Source organism: Equus quagga, chromosome 8 (assembly GCF_021613505.1).
Source record: "Equus quagga isolate Etosha38 chromosome 8, UCLA_HA_Equagga_1.0, whole genome shotgun sequence".
In the NCBI taxonomy this organism is placed as follows: Eukaryota; Metazoa; Chordata; class Mammalia; order Perissodactyla; family Equidae; genus Equus; species Equus quagga.
The window spans coordinates 5,700,076-5,725,482 of NC_060274.1; the positions used below are offsets into that span (position 1 = coordinate 5,700,076).

A 25,407-nucleotide genomic window follows, 5' to 3' on the forward strand; every position below is an offset into this window, starting at 1 on the left:
TTCAAAGGTTACAGAAAAGAATGCCTATTATATGATCCAATTTATATTAAGTATGTGTATTTTTAGCATGACATATAGAAGTCAAAAAACAACTATCAACAGAGTCATCTCTGGGAGATGGATTTACAGAGACCACTTAGGTTTCATATTACTATATGAAACTTTTTACAATAACCACTTAGAAAATAAAGATATTCTCATTAGGATGGCAGAAAGTACTTTAAGTCAAAATGCTACAAATAATATTAGATTCCTACATAAAATTATAATAAGAATTAAGTCACTGATCCCCAACTCTAAAAGTAAACCACAACGACCTATATAATTATTTTTTTAACATACGAGTACCTCCCTCATGCTAAAATACGTTAGAGGAACTATCACTTGACCTTAAACAGAATCTGAAGTAGAACATAACATCCATCTTACCAAAAAAGAAAAAAACAGCAGCAGAAGAAAGAAATGAATGCTCAGAGATTAAAGAATTGGTCCAAGGTCACAGCTAGTCCAACCAGCTTTTACTTAGTTTCATAAAGGACTTCCTGGAATAAAAAGCCCTTAAACTTCACTTTAAGAGATGGTAATTAGAGAATGGAAAATAAGAAAATGGAACAAACCAACTTTTGGTTTATTGCTGGCTAGATAACAAGCATAGTCCAATGTGTTCACTGTTTTACTAGTGATTACCAAAAAAAGTCTCTGCAGCCCTCCTCTTTCACTCCATGCTAATAGAACACAGTTCTGCAGATGAAATCTAGGCACAGGTTCCTAGCAGAGCGACAGTCGGGAATGAATAAATGGGTACTGCTGGTATACAAAGAAGGCAAACAGGCTACTGGAAAAAAACAGAACATGGTAGGGGAAAGCATTTTTTAAAAGTGAATAAAAAACAATTATTTGATTGGACTAGGCCTCCTAGGTATGTGTCAGCTACGCCATCTAAGTTTGTGTAAATACACTCTATGATGTTCACACAACAAAATCACCTAACGACGCATTTCTCAGAACACATCCCTGTTGCTAAGAGACGCATGAGTACATACTCATTGCAATGGAAATGGGTACCCTGGATTACTGTGGTGGAAGAGACATTTTTCACCATACACTCTTATATGTCTTTATATGTCTTTGAATATTTAATCATTTCAATGTATTAACTTTTTCAGGTGTTTTTTTTTTTTTGGTGAGGAAGGTTGGCACTGAGTTAACATCTGTTGCCAATCTTCCTCTTTTCTCCCTAAAGCTCCCCAATACACAGTTGTATATCCTAGTTGTAGGTCGTTCTGGTTCTTCTATATGGGAAGCCACCACAGCATGGCTTGCTGAGTAATGTATAGGTCCGCACTCAGGATCCAAACCTGTGAGCCCCAGGCCACCAAAGCAGAGCATGCGAACTTAACCACTCAGTCATGGGGCTGGCCCCTTAACTTTTGAAAAATAAATACTTTTCTTAGAAGTTTTTACTTATAATATGATGATACTAATGGATTATAATCCATGAGACCATAATGATATAAATAACTGAATAAATAAGTACATGAGAGAGAAGGGAGAGAGCTTCCTTACAGAATTCCAATTAATAAATATAAAAGAAAAGATGGATATAGAAAATCACCAACAAAAAAATCACCAAAGGCAAGGACCATTCAATGGATGCTAAAATTAGTGAACAGGGGCTGGCCCCATGGCCAAGTGGTTAAGTTCGCGCGCTCCGCTGCAGGCAGCCCAGTGTTTCGTTGGTTCGAGTCCCGGGCGCGGACATGGCACTGCTCATCAGACCACGCTGAGGCAGCGTCCCACATGCCACAACTAGAAGGACCCACAACGAAGAATACAGAACTATGTACTGGGGGGCTTTGGGGAGAAAAAGGAAAAAATAAAATCTTTAAAAAAAAATAAAATAAAATTAGTGAACAGAAGTATGATGGGAAACAACACAATCTGTACAGTTTCAGTATCTCCCCACAAGACATTTATTAGTCATAAAGAAAAGAGTAACTGTACAGTGGAGAAACCTAGCAGACACGACCTTAACCAGGTGACCAGTTGATATCATGAATAAGACAACATATACTCCTCATATGATGTACTGAGAAGGGCCCAACAGTCCTTCTGTGGTTTTCTTACCTAAAATGCATAGCCTCAATCTAATCATGAGAAAACATCAGACAAACCCAAATTAAAGAATATTCTACAAAATAACTGACCAATAATCTTCAAAAGTGTCAACAGAAGTATCATGAAAGAATGTGACATTGTCACAGATTGAAGGAAACTAAAGAGACATACCACTAAATGCAACACGAAATCTTGGATTGGCTCTTGGACCAGAAAAAGAACATGAGCAGGAAAACTGGTGGAATTTGAATAAGATCTGCAAATCAGTTAATAATATTGTATCAAAGTTAATTTCTTGGTTTCATAATTGTACTGTGGTTATACAACTTGTTAACATTAACCTGTGCACTATTTTTTCTACTTTTTACATCTAAATTTATTTCAAAATAAAAAATTAAAAGTTTTTGCTTTGGCCTTCAGAATTATTTATTCTAATGGGGGGGAGGACAGTTGTGGGAGAGAATGAAAGTCATACAAACATCTTACTTTTCTAGTCATAGCAAAAAGAAAAAGAAAATGCCTGTTTACCAATAAAATGGAGGATCTCAAAATAACCTCTTTAATTAAAAATAATCAAAATAATTCAAAATAATCTCTTTAATTTTCTTTAACAGATACTGCTTAAAACACACATGTACTTTAAATCTGCCTTAAGAACATGGAGAAAGGCTACAATCCATAAACAATGATCTTTCTGCAGAAAGCAAATGTTTCTAATAACTGCATGTAGCAGGGAAAAAGCACTGGTCTTGAGTTTACACAACTTGGATTTTACTCCTGATTGTCTGCAAGATTTTCCTGTGTGGCTTTGAAATTAACCATCTGGGTCTCAGTTTCCTCCTCTGCACAATAAGGTTAGACCAGATCACATTTATGGTTTCTTCTTGCTCTAAAATTCTATCAACTAAGAGTCTGTGCACATTCCTCTTTCTTCAAAGAGAATCTCATTTTGCACTCCCTCTGTATCAATATCCCACAGGAAAGGGATATATAAACTCAGTGACCCATTGAACCACAGACAGTCAATCCTACTCCTGTTGGAATTACACATTCCAAAATATCTTAATCTCCTGGGCACCAGGATTTACTTTACATGATATCCTTGTAAAGCATCAAATCCTCATATAACCAGGCTCTACATATCTGAATTCAGAGAGGTGAGGAGGGGTCTGTCCCTCTGTACTTTATCCTCTTCAAGCTCAAAATCCTTAGGGGTTAGAAAGGAATTTAGTAAATCACAGTGAAAATGAAACAGAACTCCCCCAAATTTTGAAGGAATTATGTCTGTGTAGGCAGGCCAGGCGGGTTGCTTTTCCTAGGTAACATTTTTTTGTGTGTGTGTGAGGAAGATTGGCCCTGAGAGAATATCTGTTGCCAATCTTCCTCTTTTTGCTTGAGGAAGATTGTCACTGAGCTAAACATCTATACTAATCTTCCTCTATTTTGTATGTGGGACACTGCCAAGGCATGGCTTGATGAGGTCTGCACCCAGGGTCTGAACCTGTGAACCCTGGGCGGCTGAAGCGAAGCACTCGAACTTAACCACTATGCCACCAGGCTGGCCCCTATTTCTTTGATTTTTAATTATTCGTTTCAATTGTATTTCAAATCCCACCTATGTTCAATGAAGGAAAAATTGAAGATCTGCAGTCATGCACCACATGTTTACCAGAGCATCACCGTAACTCCATAAAGCAAATGAACGTCAAATGACATTCATGAGTGTTACCGCAGCCCATATACAAGTCAAATCACTCAAACTATGTAAAAGCTAAGGAGATTTTTTTAAGCCATAATAAACAATCTACTATACACCTTATACCAAAAGGTCCTTTATAGCAAGCATCAAGATTGAATTAGAAAACAAAACTTCCATTTTTGTAACAAAAGCAACATACACACTACCCTCAGATGTCAATGTAATTGGTACTAAAAACATTATTTTAATATGGTAAACAATAGGATTCCCTGTAATTAAACCAAAATCGATTTACTGTACAAAGAATTAGATTTAGAAAATCTAAGTAGTGTTCTGCATGCTACTGGCAGAACTACATTTTTATTGCCCTCAAAAGTGTACATTCTATTATCATATAACAATATTCTTGGGAAGCAATTTTAATATGAGTTTTTTAAATGGAGAATACAGTCTTCTTTTTGAGATCGTAAAAGTTTAATTTATTGGAATGGAAGATAAATGCTATCATATAAAAATACTACCAAAACAATCCAACAAAAACCCTGGTCGAGTACACTCCAGACAAACCCTCCTCCCTCAACTCCAAACGCCTGTATCCAACTGCCTTCTAAACATGTCACCTTGACACATTCAAAACCAAACTCCTTATCTGTCCCCCAAACTTGTTCCTGCTGCTCAGAAAATCGCAAGTCCATTTCTCTCACACATGATAGCCAATCCATCAGCAAATACAGTATACTCACCTTTTAAAACATATCCAAAATACTGCTTCTCACCACCTCAACCCCCACCACCCTAGTTCTAGCCACAATCATTTCTCACCAAAACTACTCAAATAACTTAACTGGTCCCTTGCTTCCACCACTGCCCCTGTCAGTCTAGGCTCTATCTTCCAGAGTTAGTCTATTAAAATCAGTGATATGTCATTCCTCTGCTCAAAAGCCTCTAATGGAGCTGTTCTCAAACTTTTTGGCCTCAGGAGTCCACACTTAACAATTTACTACAAGGAACCTGAAAGAGCTTGTGTTTGTGAAAGTTTTATCTATTAATATTTACTGTACCAGAAATCAAAACTGAAAAGTGGTTACTTTTGACTCACTTTAAAAAAATAGTAAATACCATTACATATTAACAGAAAACATTTTATGAAAAATAACATTTTTCAACAAAATAGTGAAAAGCAGTGTTTAATATTTTTTGCAAATCTTTTAAATGTCCTTCTTAATAAAGACAACATGATTTTAATATCTTCTCCTGAATTCAATCTGTTGCAATATTACACAGCACATAGCCTCTGGAACACTCCACTGTACAATCATGAGAGAATGAAAGTCAAATAACATCTTATTATCATGAAAATAGTTTGATCTCAAAGGCTCCCTAAAAGTGTGCCCAGACCACATTTAACAACCACTCCTCTAATGATTTCCCATCTCAGTGTAAAAGCCCACATCCTCACCAAGACCTACAAGGGCCCACAACATCCACAGAGGCTCCCCCTTCACCTCCCCTTCTTACCTTTCTGACCTACTCTCCTAACCAATCCACGCCCCCAGCCCTCATTCACAACTACAGCCACAGCCACACAGGAACTGCTCGTCCTGGCCTTGCAGGTAGGTGTGCACTGACTCTTCCCTCTCCTTGGAAAGCTATTCCCCAGAGAGCAGTACAGCTCAGTCCATTATCTCCTTCAAAGCTCTGCTCCAAAGTGACTTTCTCCAGGAGGCTCATCCAGATATCCCTATTTAAAACTGCAACTTGCTCCAATCCATCCAGAACACTCCAATCCCCTTTATCCTATTCAATGTATTCCCATAACTCATATTGCCTAATATACTTCAGAATGTATTTTCTGCTTATTGCCTATCTCCTACATCAGAATGTAAACTCCAGGAGGGCAGATAGCTTTGTTTTTTTCTTTTGCTATATTCTCAACATCTAGACCCTTGGAAAAAACGCTGTTTGAACAAATCTTATTAGGACTATTAGCAAAAAACACATGGAAAGCTACAAAACTTTCGTGAAATTTCACTCAAGAATCAATAGGTTATTTGCTTGAAACTTATTTCTCTTCCCTTTAACAGAAATGCATTCCTCTTCTCAAAAGGGCCTGCTCTCTTTATCCTGAATCTGTGAGAATCTAAAAACACTTGGTTAATAACATGTTCATTACATCAATATTAAAATTCTCTAGTTTACTTCAAATCTTGAGAAGATAAAATGCACAAACACTGAAATATGATTGGTCTCAGCTTAAAAAGAAAAAACCTAATCCATAGGAAAAGTCTGCCCCTACCAGGATTGCTACCAGAGGTTTTAATGATTCATTCCTCCTGAGCTTTTCGTAACCTCTATATTGCAGTCCGCACAGTTTTAATCAACTCTATTGAAAGCATACTTAGTAAAACTTTTAAGAATAAAATAAAAGGTTTTTATCTCCTAAAAGTACAACTGCTTATAAAATGTATTGGCCTGAATAAAGTATAATCTAAGGTTTTTTTTTTTAAACCATCTTAATAATCCACGGTACAATATAATGGTTTGTCATACATGCATTTAACAAATATGTATTGTATTCCCACTATGAAGTAGGCACTGCTCAAGGCCCTAGGGATATAGTTGTATGCAAAAACAGACATGGTCCCTGCTCTATCAGAAACTACATGAGCAAAAACAATATTTGAAGCAAAGCACCTAGGTACAGCCTCAAAGAAGCACCTCTCAACATAAAAGTAACAGTAATTCTAACTTTTATGCAATTTCTACTCCTCACTATCACCCTACAACAATCTAAGGAAGTTATGTAAATATTAAAAGTATTATGTTGCATTTAGTGGTTATGTGGTCTATACAGTTTGGAGACAGATATTCTTAGAAGTAATTATTCAGGGAAATTTGAGTCTTCAGACAGGAAACCAAAACTCAAGATTCAAAAAGAACTCCTGCTTCCTCTGGACTTCACATTCCTGCTTGAGATTTGGCTTCCAAGAGAAGACACATTTGACAAAGACCCCAGGGAAAGCAAGCCTATCAGATACCATACAAAGAGGCACCTCTAGAAGACACAGTTTAAAATGAATTCCCCTTTATGAACAACTTATCTGGCTGTTACTCTGTCTCTATTTCCCCTGTTATCCAGACCTTTCCCAGGGCTGATGGAAATGCCACAGCATGGTGTTACTGGGAATGAAACAGAGTTGACTGATGGTGGTGATGGTAGCAGACAATTAGTGAGGAGGAGGAGGAGTATCTCTTAAACTCAGAATTTAGAGTAATTAAGTCTAACTTCTTTCCAAGCAATGAGTCTCTATTCGAAGTCTGCCCTGGAGGTCAGCACTTTAGTATTATGATCTGGTTAAATGGATTTCCTTACAAATAAGTACTATTCTCATCTCCATTTTATAGTTAGGAAACCAAGATTTGGGGATTAAGTACTTTTACCAAAGATCACATTTCTTCTAAGTGAAAAAGTAAGGATCGAAGCCTAGGCATGACTCCAAAAGCTGTATTCTTTTACTCACACCACACTGCCTGTCCAACATGATTGCTCCATCTCCCAAAATTAAATTTGGTTGCTGTCAAAGTAAGTGGTCTTGATAGTGGGAAAAGCACTGATGCCAGACAGTAAGAGGCAGATAGAGAAAAGGAAAAAGATGGGGAAGAGGGTAGGAATTGGAGATATGGATACAAAGAGGGAAAAGTAGAGATATATATACACAGTAACAATAAAGGAAAGGAAGAATAGTATAATCCAAATTAAAACTAGAATGAATGTCAGATGAGAGAGTCTCATTTAAGCTCTGCCAGGGACTAGCAACACATCCTTCAGCAAATCATTTAAGCTTTTCATGGTATATGTTTACTCTCATCTATAAGGGCATCTGAGATAACTCTAGACATAAATTTATGAGTTTCATAGAAAAACCTCTTTCCCTTGAATAACAAATATTTGTAGAGTGTCTGGTACCTAACAGGTACTCAAGAAGCCACTATATTGACTGACTATGTCCTATCCTTCTATGGCATCAAGCACTGTGCTACGTGCTGGGAACACGCTGGTAAGCAACACAGTCCCTTCCATCACAATTCTTCTGGTAGTAAGAACTGGTTTCTATGCAAATAGATTAGAGGGTTAGAAGTGAGTGACAGATGAGGCTGAGTGTCCTGGGATATAAGCACCTGGACCTCAACACTAGACAAAGCAATTTTCAAAGAGTAAGCCAGAGTTCTACGGTTTCATTTAGTTCTACAGTAGGAAAGGTCAAGGTAGGGAAAACAGGATTCTAGACATGTAAACCCACACTTTAATTATGAAGGAAAGGAAAATAAAAGTGGAAAAAAACACGGATGTATAGTTATCACCCTGATGATACATAATTATATTGATGGATCTGGTACACGAAAAGACCCTAAAATATATCTTTCTGTCCCCCTCAAGGATTTTTTCCAAACCTTAGTTTTCTGAATCCTAACCCCACCTCTGTACTGTACTGATATTTTTAGTAATGCCTATGATTATCCGCAAGTGGTTCTGTTTTCCTTGCTCAAGGTACTTGTCTTCATTTACTCAAAAACTTCTCAAAGACAGAGGTCAATGAACAGTTGTGTATTCTAGAGTAGTCATGCTACGGTTTAAAAACATGCAAGTTATCATTCAAATCAGGTATTTGTTCCTTGAAACCAATACGGATTTTTCCCAGTGGAAAGTTCATAATAGAATTTCTAAGAACAAAGTTCTGTCCTCACCAAGCCTGTGCTGGTGGGGTCAGGTGGAAAATCACTGACATAAACCAAAGTCTAAAAACAATCTTATTTCAAAAAGCACTCCACCACGCCCACCACACTGGAAAGTGAGTGAAATCCAGTCATTAGAGATGAATCTCTAACAGTGGTTTAAAACCAAACACTCCTAGGAAAACTAAGTACAGCAAGATCTACCATCTTCAGTCACACAATTTATAGGCAACAGAAGGGTAAGATGTACATTAGAACTCCCCAGTACACACTTTTTTTTTTAAAGAAAGCAAGTGGAAAAGGTCACAAAAATCTCTCAAAATCAGGCCAATTCAGATGTGCCTGGGGGTATTAGTAGTAACCTTCAGTAAGAGACACATCAGAATATGAAGACTTAACAAAAAGTGAACCCATTTCAGGTCAGTATTAAATGAAACAAGCTTTGAAAGAAACAATACACTTCCTGCATTCTGAGTATGTTGTGCTTCCTTTTCTCTGATGAAAAGAAGGACACTGTCAATTCAAACAAGCTATTTACACAGTTAACAGACCACAATCTTCCTTAGAGCTATAGTTACAATAGCGAAAGATAATTTAATGTAATGTGCATATAAAGGAGAACAACTGAAGAGAAGAGAAAAACTCTGACTCTTCAGGTCTTTGTCCAGAACTAACTTAAACTATCAGTTCACAGTTTACAATACTTTACTTTTTAAAAAATTTACAAAACAGTCGACTGCATGCTTGTAGATAATAATCTATGATGAAGAATAGAGAAACAAACTGGTGAAAGTGCAATTTTTGAAATGAAGTATTGTAATGTTTCAGTCTGCCTCCATGTCTTTTTTTCTTTTCTTTTCTTTTTTCTTTCTTTTTTTTTTTTCTTTTGGTGAGGAAGATTGGCCCTGAGCTAACATCTGCGCCAGGCTTCCTCTATTTTATATGTGGGATGCTACCACAGCATGGCTTGATGAGTGGTGTGTAGGTCCATGCCCGGGATCTGAACCTGCTAACCGTGGGCCACCAAAGCAAGCGTGCAAACTTAACCACTATGCCACTGGGCTGGCCCCTGCCTTTATTTCTTCATCTATAAAATGGAGTTATTTCCAGCTCACAGGATTGCTGTAAAGATTAAATGAGATAATGAACATATATATAAAGTGCCTGATACATATATATCAGTAGGTCCATATCATCATCATTATCAATGATGAATGTGATGTAAAATTATATATTCTGGAAATGCTGTAATGTGACAGGTCTTAAAGATAGCATCTGCTAATCTAATAAATATCCATTATCTAAAATCTCTAACTGTTCTTTTCCCAGAATCTATAGGCATAAAAGATACTTAGAAAAGGCACCTACCAAATACTATTTGCAAATGACTTCTCACATGTAAATTCATCATAAATGGCAAAGTGGAAGTAGAAGGTAACAAAGACAGCGTTAACTTTTCCAACTTGCTTTTACTAGGCTCCTCCTCAAATATTCAACCAAGTAATCCAGAAAACCTTACAAACTACTCAAATACAAACTCCACAGTATATTCAGCTTACTAAAAATGACCCTTAAATACTTGGGTCAAATGTTTTCCCCCAAAACACTCTTCAAAAAAGGTAAGAGCTTTTTGCCCCATAATCTGACTTGTTTTGGTTTAACCACTTTTCCAGAATTTAAGATTATTTTAACCTCAAATGAATAATTTGGGGGAAGGAAAGTTGAGGAGACATTCTGCCTTAATGTATATTTGCATAACTACAACTCAGTGCCTTAAAACAGTTATCTAAACAAAAACAAAACAATAGAAAAGGATCACGTCTTACACTGTCACCTTCAAACTGCAATATTAACATGAACACTCCCCTTGCTTCACTCCACTTGACAATCCTGTAATCATGAGCTAAGTCAGCGATGTGCCTGTTCAAACACAGAATTCTAAAATTCTTTCAGGAAAACTCAGAATTTTAGATGCTTCAGGTGTTTCAGATTGTTGCATAAACAGTCTTGAACTGTGGCTACCTTTATCACAGTAGTAGATGTGGATATGAATTTAAGCATTTCACTAAAAAAATCACTTTTTAAAAAGTAAACCACACCAGTATCTATGGGAAGTTAATTTAGTATCAGCTTATAGACAACTAATTATACTCACCCTGCTACAGAAAAGTAGTAAAGTTTTTGTTTTTGCTTTTTTTTTTTAAAGATTGGCACCTGAGCTAACATCTTTTGCCAAATCTTTTTTTTTCTTCTTCTTCTTCTCCCCAAAGCCCCGGAGTACATAGTTATATACTGTAACTGTACTTCCTTCTGGTTGTGCTGTGTGGGATGCCGCCTCAGCCTGGCTTGATGAGCAGTGCCATGTCCACGCCCAGCATCTGAACCAGTGAAACCCGGGGCCAAAGGCGAGTGCACGAACTTAACCACTCAGGCACGGGGCCAGCCCTCAAAAGTAGTAAAGTTTTAACAAAGTACTATATATACACACATGTAAACATAAAATACTTATTAAAATTATAAATATATAAACTATATATATATACACACACATTTATTATATAAATTATATTATTATATTATACTACATATACCATATATTATATAACATTTACTATATATTAATATACTTATAAACATGTATACAATTTATATACATTTCATATACCTTATTTCAGCCTCATATGTTAAAATGCACAAAATTTTAGTTTTATTCTGAAATTGAAAATGAAGCTTTCCACATACTGATTTATTGGATCAGGAGAATTAGAGTTAAAATAATTATACTTTATTTCTCTTATAAAGAATATTTATATTTAAGCTCTATCTCTGAATTCTAAACTTGCCACAGCTTACTTAAGCCAAATAAACCAAATAGCCAAGCATCTATATCACTGCTAAGGGAATGGAGAAGTTTATTTATTTTAAACTTTGCAAATTTCAGAGATGGCTAAACATTCTAATTTATCTTCAACATTACATGGATGCTTACTTCTCATAAGGATGTATTACAATCAAGCTAGCACTTAAAGTAATTTAAATGAAACTACTTTCAATGACAAAGATACAATTACTGGTACTTATTTTAACAAGAAAAAGTATACTACTTTTTCTTGGTCTTCATTCCTTCAAACTCATGTGCACAACCTCAATAAACTGTTTTCTATATACAGAGAATCTGTAAAACTTTTTTCTTCTTTCTATTCTTGCTTTCTCAACCATCAAATATTAAATTCCCACATTTACTTTAAAACTAAACACTTCTATAATTCTATACTTAAAGAGAACACAGACTCATCACAGTTATACTTTTATTACATAATGCACCATGCTGCCCAGAAAATATAATCCATCAGATCAGAGTTGTATATCCAAGCAAATTCTAATAACCTCCTAGACGTAATCCTTATTGCCCTTTAGAAGCCAGTGGTTTCAATAAGTATACTAAGAAACATTATTTTTATATTTTACATTAGCATTTTTACATTTTAAACATTTTGCGTCCTTGGATAGGTCTCACTTTCCAACAGTAATAAACAATTCTTTGAATTTGGACACAGATATCTGTTAACAAATATGTGAATCATGGGGGAAAGTGCACCTCAAAATACATGCTACATTATCCCAAGATTCAGGGTTAAACACCCTAAATACTGTATGTTGGATCAAAGGTTAGGTTATTCCTAAGAAATGACAAGCATTAGTCACTTAGACTAAAAAGTGACAAAGTTCAGATTTCCCCTAAGAGAAATTCTACCATTCTGTGTTTAAATTTTGTAATATAAACTGTTGAAATATAAAACAGTAAAGACTAGGGCCGGCCCCGGGGCTGAGTGGTGAAGTTCACGTGCTCCACTTCAGAGACCGAGGCTTTCGCCAGTTCAGATCCTGGGCACGGACATGGCATCGCTCGTCGGGCCACGCTGAGGCAGCGTCCCACATGCCACAACTAGAAGGACCCACAACTAAAATATACAACTATGTACTGGGGGGATTTGGGGAGAAAAAGCAGGAAAAAAAAAAAAGAAGATTGGCAACAGTTGTTAGCCCAGGTGCCAATCTGAAAAAGAAAAAAAAAAACAAAAACAGTAAAGACTGATGCTTTATATGACAGACATTCTATCAATTGAATATTACTTGTAAACCCAAAGTATTCTGCATCCTTTAGGATGATCATATAAATGGCAGAAACATGAATTACACGACCATAAATGTAGTAAACAAATTTCAATTCATTAGGCATATCATGTATGAAATATAAAAAGGTGGCAATATTTCAGATATTTAATAAAATATAAAAAGATATGTGCTAAAGACTTTAGGTACAAACCACGCACAACTTTAAACCAACTACCTTTAGTTCTTAAATAGAACACACAAGTGTCATTCATCTGAACTAAGCAGGCCAAGCAAAATATCCTGTGATTCCTATGTTCTCCTCAATGTCGAAATGGGTGGATAAATTTAAAGCCTGTTCTCTCAAGAGTTGCTTTATAGGCAATTTTCTCCCAGTATCAAGGTCTGCAATTTCCATTTGGCTGCCAGTTTGCGATTAAATTCATCACCTTTATTATAAAAATGTGCTCTACTCCACGGCCTGCTGCACAAGAACTATAAGGAAAACATTTTTCACTGCTAACGGCAAAATCATTCTAAGGCAACCATCACATCCACTCAGACATCAGCTTCCTCAACCTGATGTAGGAGCCTATCACTTACAGGGAAAACTGGTAACAATTTTGTAACCCACAGAAACTAAGTTCTATAGAAATGCCATGCTGTAAGTTTTTCTGGATAAAACACAAACTCCAAATTTTTAAATTCACTGTCATTGTGAATGAATTAGCCACAAGATAAAACGTCAACATATAGAGTATTTCCAAATTTCAATAAAGGACAATATAATTGTTAAGTGTTAGATAATTAAGCATCTATCTTTTATTTCATTATTTAAAAGTTCATGGTTTGCGTTGTAGCTTAACTTTCACCGGCTGGGCAAACGGCCAATGGTCAAAGGTAATTATAAGACATATATGTTTATATTTATGTAACACTTTTATCTTGACTTTATCTTAATAAGTCACAATGTAAGCTTCAGAGGGAAAAAAAAGTCAGAAAAGAAATAACACTTCACAAATAATGGCATTAAAGCTAGTCTTCATGACACATTTAGGAAAATATTATTCATTTGTGATATTTACATTTTTTAAAGATTATCTATAAAATTAACCTTTACTTTTAGAAACTTGACCTGTATGCCAAAAATTACGAAAGCTCTTATTTTCAAGTAAATTTGATAGTATTCATTTCGGAATTCACAGGGGAAAAAATAGAACTAAATTTCACATTAAGTGAAGCCTGTAACCAGAGGAATTATCAGATCATATGCGAACCTAGAAGAAATTTTCACCTTCCTGCCAGGAAACGATGCGTTCCCTTCCATCTTAACCTGTGCATGCCTCTGTCACAGCAGTTAAGCACTGTACTGAAGTTTCCCCTTGATTTCTCTCTCCACACCAGTGGAGAGCTCCTTAAGGCCTGGACTACGTCTTCTTCATCTTTGCATCCCCAGCACCATCTTATTTATCTTTCTATCACCAGCACCCAGCAAGTGCTGGATTAAAAAAAGTTTCGTGAAAACTAAATTACAGCAGAAGTCAACATCGGTTTTGCTAAAACTACACGGGCCACAACCCATTAAATTTATATTATTAGTCAAAATCAGCATTTTTATAAGTGGAACAGAACAGAAAAATACGAAATTACATCATAGGTAATATGGACAAATATTATTTCATGAAACTTTCCATTTCACCTGTTTAGTTATCTAAATATATATATTTGCATGTATATAACAAAATATTTCTCTTTATAGGTAGGATTTAAAAACATTTAAGATACATCCCTTTTCTGGTTCATATTATACCATTTTTCTGGTTCATATTTATAATGTCAGGATATATGTACTTGTTATTCAATAAATATTATTAATAATCAAAGAGACTCTTGATCCACAAAACCACAAAGTCACAAAGACTTTTACTTTGAGGATCCTCTTAATTATCACTACTTCCTCCAAAACCTTCACTCTTTTGCCTTTCTCAGGCTCAAAGCCATATGCCTTTAAACATCAATAAAGTAAAACTTTCGTATTCAAATTTGGACAACCTGAGACACATGTGAGGCTACCACGTAACAAAATAACAATGTTACTGTGGTATCCCCTATGATGTTCAGTTAATATATTTCAATAAGAAAATCAAAAGTGATGGTCCTTGAATAAAAACAAAATGTGAAAAATAAGACTTTCATGTTCCTTACCACCATGTAAAATAAATAAATTTCCCTATACTTTATAAACAAACCTAAGATTTTCTCACTCAGATCTTACTTTCATCTTCCCGAATTACTGTCATTTTCTTATGGGATCCATTTATCCCTCTGTTCTCCTTCCCTTTTCCTATTTTCTTTTATTCAAGATTTATAAAAGAACAACATAAACTGTTTTTTAAAGACAGCTCTCCTAAATTAATCAGCCTTCAAAACTTAGATAAGCTTACACTAACTTATGAAATGACAACTTGTACGGAACATCACCACAAACATGTCTAAGGCTTAGTCTAGCAATGGCAGAGAACCTGAACTGAGTATTCAGAAGACACTAAGTGGTTTTCTTGCTTTCCCTTATCTTTACCTTAGACTTTTATCCCATTATTCTAGGGCTAATGACCTAGATGTATAAGAAAGCGGGGGAAATGAACAGCTTACTCTAACAAATGATTTTAAAATATTTATACTGTGTAAAATATAGACAGTGGAAGTTCTTATGCAAATGTACACTAAATTGTTCCTAGACCTAGAGTCAGCCTGCTGGAAAATGCTAATGGAGACTACCATGAACCTAGGAGAGCTTTTCGTCTTTGATTCAACATCAGTTTAATGACAATATCACTCCGTGTATTGGATGCTTAATTTTATTCTTATTTACAGGAAAAGTTAAAAATACTCTGGGTAGATATCTCAAGCAAAGAAATAAAATTTAAAATAATTAAGACTACCCACATGTCAGAAAGTAGTCACACTAGACAAATTATCAGTTATGATATAGTTCTCTACAGTGGGGATCATAGGCCCAAAGGTAGCCTATGACTGGATAATAACTTACAGATATATTTCTGTCACAAGAGCCAACTGAGCTACCATTCCTGAAACCTGCAGTTTCTAATCCGTAAAACATCTTCATACCCTTTGTAAATCAACTGCATTTACATACATAATGAAAGGATGGAAACATGATCACTAAGAGCCACTCCAGCTTTAAAATCTCAATTATAGGATTTTTCTTTGAATAAAGACAAAATTTTTTTAATAAAAATCCTTTGGGCATTCCAGGTGAAATGCTTTTCTACCATCCACCCTTGTACTTCCCCCTTTTTAAAGGATGCTGCAAATCATAAATGTCATCAAAACTTTCATTTTATGATATGACTGAATAACTGCTGTAACAACAGAGAAAAAGAGAGCTAATCTTGTATTCACAGACTAAAATCTAATTTTACAGAAAAGATTCAACTGGTTACTGACTTACAGAGCTCACAAAACTACTGCATCACTGTACCTCAATGTTTATTAAACAATCTAACAGATAAATATTTTTCTTTCCAAAATTTAACAATTTCTCTTTACTTTACAATTGGGTAGTTCCCAAATTTAAAAATTTTAGACTTAAACCAGGCATACTTTAGAACATCAACGTATTCCTCTTTGCATATCTATTTTAAAGTATGTTTCAGTTGGATGTTTAAGTTGTAAGGATTCTACGTTAATTTTCTTTTATTTAGAGAACTACATTTTTTAAAGCAGTAAGTCTAAATTTTTGTTTAAATAATACATTGAATAAAACAAAATTTACCATTGAAAACATTTGCTTCAATTGTTATATAATTAAAGCCAGAAAGGACACTTTTTCTTGTTTCCTTTCAGATGGAATTTGAAATGATCCCAAACTAAATGAAATTTAACTATTTTTTTTCAAAGGGTACTTTGATCTGACTTGAACCAACATTCTCATTCAAAAATAAGATTCTCAAATTATTATTATTTAAAACCTCCTCTCTCTAGGATCCACAGGTCTTTATAACCCTCTTTCTGGTATTTCCCATAAGGAACTCTCAGACCACTAGTTCCAAGAAGAAAGGGAAAAAAAAGGGCATTCTTTACCAAGTAATTTCAGAAAATGCTCAGCTGAACTGAGTTAGCTCTCTTTACTGCAGATCCTGGATATTTACATGTCAACACATGCTGAATTCACAAAAGGAGTGTGCAGCACTTCTCTGACTACAGAACCCTTCTATTCTCAGACCACCGCTGGAGGCCAGTATTGTATGAAACACAGCAAACACTTCCCTAAAACCTCCCTCAACTCAGAGTCAAAGTAGCTGATCTCAATCTCTCCCCTCCCCCTTAAGACTGCAATCTTTCAAGCCAACAGAGCAGAAGCAAATGGGAAGGATGATGACAGGCAGGCACATGGCAGAGATCCATCCACACATACAGATCATGGTATCCTAGCAGTCAACCTATGGCGCATCTAGAAATCCAGACGTCCATCTTTCTCCACGCACCCAAACCCAACACAATCACGAACATATAAACACAGAAAAGAACTAAAACAAACGCAATCATAATAAAGGGTTAAGTAAATCCAAACATACTAGTAAAACAGAATACAAAGCCAAAGTAAGTATGCACAGATTAAAAAAAAAGTTAAAATAATAGAAGTTAAGTGGCAAAATAACAGGGAGAGTGAATCAAGAAAAAGAAAATCTGAAAACATGCAGCAAGCATAGCAATCTATCACATTAACACATACTAAACAGAAATATGGAGGCAGATGAAAGGGAAAAAAAAACTAAGAAAGATCTAAGAGGAAAACGCTTAAATGGGTCTCCCACTGTCAAGAGGACAGAATCTAAACTGCAGGCATTTAAAGCTTTCTGCAGTAGAGAATTATTTACTTCCTTTCTCCTTCTTGGAAGGCTCTCACATTCCAGGATAGTGTTCCCTGGATCTAGAACACTACTCCCTCACCTTTTCTCCACTTCAATCCTATCTACCCTTCAAGAGCCAGGTGAAATTTTAACTCTTTTGAAATATTCCATAACCTCTTCAGCCTAAAGGGACCTCTTTAGCACCAGTCTTTAGTAGTCTCTAGTTTATTATACTTTATATTACTTTTCTTTTCATACTATCTACTCTACTAGACAACTTGAAGGTAAGGAATGAATTTGAAGCTTTGTTGTATTCCTCATAACATCCTACACATGGTATGCATTCACATTTTGCAAATAAAAAATTTCAAATAAATATGTTGTCATTAAAAACTAATATGTGACATATGCAACTCTGACATTACTCAAAAATTAGACATCACATAATAGTAATCACTTTCTACTGGAAGGCAGTATAAAATGCTGATTTCCGAATAACCACACTGCAAAAATAAGAGAGCTTGGTATTCATAGGGCCCAGTTACAATATTTAGTAACTTAACGCTTTTTAAACAGTGAGTAATAAACTTCAGAAACCATTTGATATTATCATCAAATAAGCTTCCTAAAGGCAAAGTGGTATGTCCAATAGAGAATAGTTAAGTAAATTATGATATACCTCTATTAAGATAAACTATGTTACCATAAAAACTATACTGTCAAAGAATATGAAATGGCAGGGGAAAATGCTCATGGATGTAATTTACTTTAAAAAAACAAACCTAAGAATAGTATTACAACAGGATCACAATTTTGTTATATCTATAAATGGGGGGGTAGACTAAAAGGAAATGCATCAAAATGTTGACAGTGATGATCACTGAATTATAGATGATTCTCATTTTTCAATTGATACATTTTTGGCTTTTTTCCATGAGATGAAGAATACTTGTTATCATAAGAATAAAATACAGGTGTCTAGTTCTTTATAACGACACTTTTTTTAACGATTACTAGGAGGGAAAAATTTCTGTTTCTCATAAACTCTCAAATGACTTTAAGAAACAATCTTAAAAATGCATACACAAAATTGGCCATTCCTCACTTTCCCTGAAAGATAATAATTCACATTAAGGTTCAAATACAATACGCTATGATACCTCTCTGGCCATACCACCACCTTCCCCAGGATTCAGAGGCCACAAACCACGCTACTGTCAAGGCGAACTGAAAATGCTTGCATCTTCAATTCTCTACATTTTAGGAATAACAAAAAAGAGAAAAAGAACAGTCTGGGGGAGAAAAGTAAAATGCAAGTTACTATCAGTTCTGCAAAGGTACCACAATGGATCACTTCTTCCCTGGTGCTCCACACATAAACAAAGACATATATATTCTTCGCTCATATCAGAGTTCATAAGAGAGCTAACAAACTCCTGAGTTCAATTTCAAGTGACTGAAGAAAAAAAGGTATTTTGCAACTGAAAAAAAGCTCAATATAAAAACTAGAAAAATATAATTTAAATGCATTAACAAAAACACATACTTCAAAATCATATCTAAGAAGGAACTTAAATAAGTACTATTTCTTTAACAAATGGAAAGCGTATTTTAAAACAAAATATTTAACATTTACCTAACTAAAAAGAACTGACAAGGAATGCTATAAACTATAATAATAAAGTGAGATAAGATTACCTTTTACTGCTGATAATTTTTTATTACTATGATAAAACTATAATCCCCAAAAGAACTTTCTCTTCGTATAACATATAAGAGTAAAGTAAGGCACACATTGTTTTCTGATTTACCTTAATAAAACAAATCAATCTCCTGGTTAATGACTTTACAACTGCAAAGATAATATACAAATAGAACACCTTTGAACAAATTTGACTCAGTCCCCTGCCAAAACAAACAAAAACCCTTCAAACAACTAAGGTGTAAAGGCAGACACTGTATTTCAGAAAATTGCTGCAATCGATCCGATGTCCTAAACCAGTCATATTTTATATAGTAAACATACTAACATATGGTGTCTTAAAAAAACAAGTTCTTTAAAGTATCACAACTGATTTATACATCACCCCAAATACTAAATTCAGTAATTGCTATTCACCATATTCCTGAGCAACTCTTCTTTTACAATTTAAAGGAGAAAAATGTCCTATTCTGGCAAAAGGGTCATTTCTCAACACATTTTAATCACTAAAAACTGGCTTGTGTGTACTAATATCTCCATCTGCTGGAACATAACTTCCTTACTATTAACAGGTCTTAAGGACAAAAACTTTGCTGTAGAGATTTTGCAACTACTTATAAATAAAATTTTCATACTTAATTTCTACCTCGAGGTTTTCTCTACCCTCATAGGACTTCAAAAGCTGAAAGAGCTATACTTATTCTTTTACCAATACTATTCAGAAGAATTTACTAAATTAAAACCTTTTTGCCTGCTATGTGCTTTTCCTACCCTTTGCTTAAGACACAAAGTATTAGTCTAAGTAGTACAACCTTCTCCTTATAAGTTCACTATCTTTCTAGATCATATCTCCATAAAACACACACCTACTAACCCCTGATTTTAAAATATACGTATATTTTCTTCTAATTTCTGCTGGACATCAGGTGAAAGCTAACAGAAACGGTCAGTACAATAGAAGAACTCAGCTAATAAGTGACAGCATCAAAAAGTCAAAACGCTTTGGTAAAAAATACTTACTATAGATAGAATAAGGCCAAAAAAAAAAAAAGGAAGAAAACTGCAATCAATTAGAAGAACAAGAGGTCACTGGCTGCATCTATAATTTGTAATGTGTCTAAAACGCATATAAAAATGTTTAAACATATTCATTAGTTTTACTGTTGTTAGTTATATTATTGCTATTTTGAAAGTGTTTTATTCATACTAAGTAATTCTGTCACTGTCAGAAACCAAGTTAGTTTGGTGTTGGCAGAAAAAAGATATGATTATAAAATCAAATGTAATGTTAAAATTGAATTGAAAATACAAACATGAACACATGAATTTCAAAATCGATATTGTCTAGTTCCGTCCACAGAAAATGGCCTGGAAGTAACCTTCTCATGACAGCAATGAACACGTTTAGTGCCTAAACTCACGTCTCTAACACCATTCCCACTAAAAAGAACTTTGGAGAAACGGCTAATTCTAGCTGTGGGGCAGGGACAGTACAAGGTGAACTTAGGACATCAAACTATCCCAGAAAGCAAGGAAAATTTCAAAAGACACAGGAGCCAGTTAGACTATCACCGCCCAAAGATGTGACAATTTGAACCTCAAAAAGAATAATAATGGTAGTTGACTTAAATATAGTGAGTCCATGAAAATTCATGGGCCCATAATGATAATCATGAAAGAGAAAGAAAGAAAAAATTCATCTGTCACCATTTGAGACAGTTGGCAAACCAACACTTTTGAGAACCAAGCAATAATTAATAATAGGCATCTATCTGGCTTTTCCATTAGCAACTTACTTCAGAATAGTAATATATCCCCTACTGGTGAAAGAAAGCTTTCCCTTTTAAAGAATACCTAACTTTACGGTGGAAGGATCAGTCTATTGCTACCCTAACTCAGGCATCAATCTCAGCTTCCTTAATGGTGGAACCAGATTCTTCACCCCCAGCATGATGCAACATCAAGTACACAGCATCACCAATGATGTTATACTTGAACTTATTCAATCCTTTAGACCTAACTTCCAAAGTACTAGATATAGAGGGCATAAAGGAACAAGCTCAATGACTAGGAAGTTACATCAGTGTCATAAAAAAAGACATGGTTCTAGATTAAAGAGACTTAAAGTCATAACCAGATTCAAGGAATGGTCCTGAGTCAGATTCTGATCTGGACAAGCCAGTTACAACGAATATTTTGGGGATAACTACAGAAATCTGAATATGGACTGATTATTACATTAACTCTAGGATTAATCTATTTTGTTCAATGTGATGTCACTGTGTCGGAAAATGTTAGTTTATAAAGAGATACATAAATATTTAGAGAGAGAATGTCAAGATATCTCTAATTTACTTAACAAAGTCTAAGTAAAAATAAATACAATTAAATAAAAGTAAAATGGGATGATGAGTGTAGTAAAGTTCTCAAGAAGTCTTCATTGTACCTGATAACACACAGATTTAACAATAGATGAGTGAGCTTGGGACAAAATTTTCTCCAAGTCAAACTAACTCACGAATTCCTAAAATTCTCCCAAACTAAGTTTCTTTTTCAATTCTCTTTAATTCACATAGAAATGAAAGCTCACTTCTAACTAATCAAAAATTGGGCCAACAGCTAAACAAATGAGCCTCACATGTTCTCAATATATTCAGGAAGAATATAATAAACTGTGGCTAAGGAAAAAATAACTTGTGTATATGTTTATTTTTAGTTAAAACACATTTTTAAAAAACTCTAGTCTATATCCAAAATACAGAAAGCTCAAAATATTTTTATTAAATATTATTTTGAGAAAAGATAACTATTTAAAAAAAATTTCCTAACCACTTAACTCTTTACACTGTGTCCAATTTCTACTTCGTCAAACCCATATATTCCATGTGCTTGTTTATCCCCAAAGAGTTCATTATGACACCCCAAAATAATCCAAACCTTCAATGGTTCCTTACAAAACTCAGAATAAAATTGAAACTCTTTATCCTGGCATTCAAGGCCCATCACAATATAGCCCTAACCTCATCTTCTGGCTCTAACTCTCAATTCTCACTACTTCCCTACATGCATTTGCTATCCCAACTAACAATTCAGACACACTTTTTGAAAATCTTTCAATCTCCCATCACCAGTGTTTTGATGCTGCTGCACTTTCCATTCTCCTGGAATGTCTTCTACTCTCTCATTCAACTCATTAAATCCTACCAACTATTAATACCAACTCAGGTTCCACTTCTCAAAAAAACCTTACTAGATACTTCAGCTCAAAGTGACTTCTGAACTTTCAGAATGCTAGCAGTGAGTAATCCTCCGGCACATAAAAATGCTAATACCCATATGGATAAATAAAATATCCTTCTCCTTGTTTCTTTTCTTCTCTCATTTTCTACAAGCTGCTTTGCTTATCTAATTGCCCATCCTATTAAAAACAACCTAAAACTGTCGAGAGAAATTGAATGCTACTTTATAGTCTGAGAAGCTCTTTTGCATACAATACTCTCCAGCCTCCGAGTATTTTGATTTGAGTTGGCAGGGGAGTTGATAATTCCATTTACAGAAGCAGCAGCTGAGGTTCAGAGAGGGTAGATATTTTGTCCAAGGTCACCAAACTAGATAACTGCCAAGTCATGAAGAGATACCAGGTCTACTAGTCAAAGAACTCTTACCACTTTGCAATATGGTCTCATTAGCATATGGACAAAAATTCATTTTCATCCTTATGCGGGCTCACGAGTGTACACATGCATACAGGCACATGCAGAGTGGACACCAGCATACCTGTAATAACAATGGGAACATCACTTGCAATAATGGTGGTAGCAGTAAAAATAGCAGAGGATTAGTTGCAGTTACTTTCAGAGTAATTTATATTTGGCCTTGATTTGAAATTTTTATTTCTTCTTAAAAAATTTATTCACCTGCCATGTAACAAAAACTCTAGCAGAGTGATACAATTAATGTAATACAGCAAGTAAAGAACTGTCGTTTATGTTTAATTCTTCTGAATATATTCGAAAGAAGCAGTCGATGCTCCAGATGCAGGCATAAGGAACGGGATGTAGTGGCTACCTAGTGCAGTTCCCATTTCCATTCAATTCATCGTCACCCACCTCCTGGCTGTCACTCTTCAGAGTCACCTACCTATGCTATTAACTACCCTGTGCTAATCTAAAACTGATGCAAGTGTACATCCCTTACTTGAATTACCTGGCAACATTAATCCCCTCTATTAAATCTTCCAGTCAAAACTGTTGCTTCCTCTTGAGTAGTTATTAAAAATAGTAATCATAGTAATAATAACAGCAACAACAACACTAAATACACACTAGATTTATTCATACCATATTACTTAAAGAGCTAAGGCTCTATCCTTTGGTTTCTAAGATTAAGTGTATGAGCTGAAATACTCTAAAAATGCCTTTACTTTCTCACTTTTAGCTGCTTAACTCTCATAAAGATTTACTATTAGAAAAGGAAAAAGAAACACATTCTAGCTCCGAGAATTTGACCAGCATTTGCTCAAGTCCAAAACAGCACTGACATTATCACTGATTAGCAAAACCCTCATTTGCTTTTTCACCTTCATGTTCACAACCTGAGGCCACAGCAGCAGTTTTTTAACACGAGGAACTATTCTTGGTTTTTCTTCTGCAGTCTCACTTACAGAGTTGCACAGTCAACCAAACAGACCAGAAAGTAGAACTGAGGGGTCTGGCTCCAGCCCTGATACTACTTTGCCTGTGATCTGGACCAGTCACATGTCTCTAGACTCCGTCTCTACACCTATGAAATAAAGATCATCCCTCTACTCTCAGTTCCCTTGCAGCTCTTGTAATTTCGTGATCTTCTGATATTACTTAAATTTTCCTTACATTCAACTCCATCTAAGAAGAAACGTTTTGCATTTCTTCCAGTTTTTTTCACATATACATCTCTTCAAATACTCTCGTAAAACAATTCTGAGACCCCCATAAAATATTACAACACTGAGTTAATGAAAAAAAGGTTCCAAAAGAAAACAGCATAAAAGCTTGTTTTACCACCACTTTCCTAGTTCTCTCAAATGTAATATATATGTTACATATTTATTCTTCAATTTTTCCTATATATTTTAAACTATTAGGTTAGCTTAAAAGCCCAGGGGTTCCCCCTGATAATTTGTAACTGACTAGGTGATTATGCCCAGTCTTTACAACATCTCATCCTGTGCTAAAGCCAAAATTAAGATGCTTACTTAAGACCTTGCTCCCTTTTCCACTGTTGATATATAATCATTTCAATCCTGAGGCCAAGCAGATATTTCCTTACATCAAAAACCTTCCTTGTTCTGGAACTTCTCCATCCCCAGCACCCTCTCCCAAGTATTTCAAGGCCAGCTCACATGCACTGCATGTCTCCCTTTATACACATGCATGCTTGCACATACTCCCATGCACACAAATACGCCCTCTCCTTATTACCATGGCCACATAACATAGGACCACTTTACAGATTAACTGCATTTTCCTGTTTTTCTGACACTTCAATACCGTTGAAAAGCATCCAAACTGACAAACTCCGCTTTATCACAAATGATGCGACAGAAGTGTTACAGTGTGATTCATTTCACCAGCCTCAAAATTTAGTTTAATAAAATATATAGGTTAGAATCAATATATGAAACAACATTATGAACACGAACAAAATTCTGTTTATTTTGTTAGACTAGAGAGTAGTGCTGGATTTTCAAACTAAAGTTTCTGCTTTAGGAAATTCAGGAAATGGTGAAAACATTAAGTACAGTCATTTGCTTGTTAATTACAAGAATTCTGGATAAATCACCTATCTTCTACAAGTTACATAATTGTTAAAAACTCATGACAGATTTATTTCACAACATTGTTAAGGCTAAAGCAGAAAAGTAGACTCCTTTTAAGAGGGTTAAGTTTCAGTTAACTGAAATTTTCAACTTATCAGTCTTCTAAGTAAAGGCACTGTTTCAAATTAGCTTAAAGAAACACCTGTGTTTAAAAAATTGCTATTTGTGTTAAATTACTGTAACTGCCACATATGTTTATACTCAGCTTTCTTCTAAACTAAAACCATTCAAATAATCCTTATTTATCCTGAACACATCAAAGCAGCACTCAAAGACAAGGAATTTTTCCTATTGTGCTTTGTACAAAGTA

At 35.1% G+C, this 25,407-nt stretch overlaps 1 protein-coding gene across 7 annotated transcripts in view; it reads right to left on the minus strand.

Moving 5' to 3' along the window:
- The window catches only part of QKI (QKI, KH domain containing RNA binding), a 142,782-nt gene extending 119,813 nt beyond the window's left edge, over positions 1-22,969 (minus strand). For all 7 annotated transcript variants that reach the window (XR_006889784.1, XM_046669789.1, XM_046669788.1 and 4 more), the window contains exon 1: positions 22,906-22,969. Coding sequence is in view for 6 of the 7 variants with exons in the window: in XM_046669789.1 (XP_046525745.1) it covers positions 22,906-22,954 (49 nt within the window). In the remaining variant the exon portion in view is untranslated. The remainder of the gene's footprint in view (positions 1-22,905) is intronic.
- Between the last annotated feature and the right edge of the window lie 2,438 nt (positions 22,970-25,407).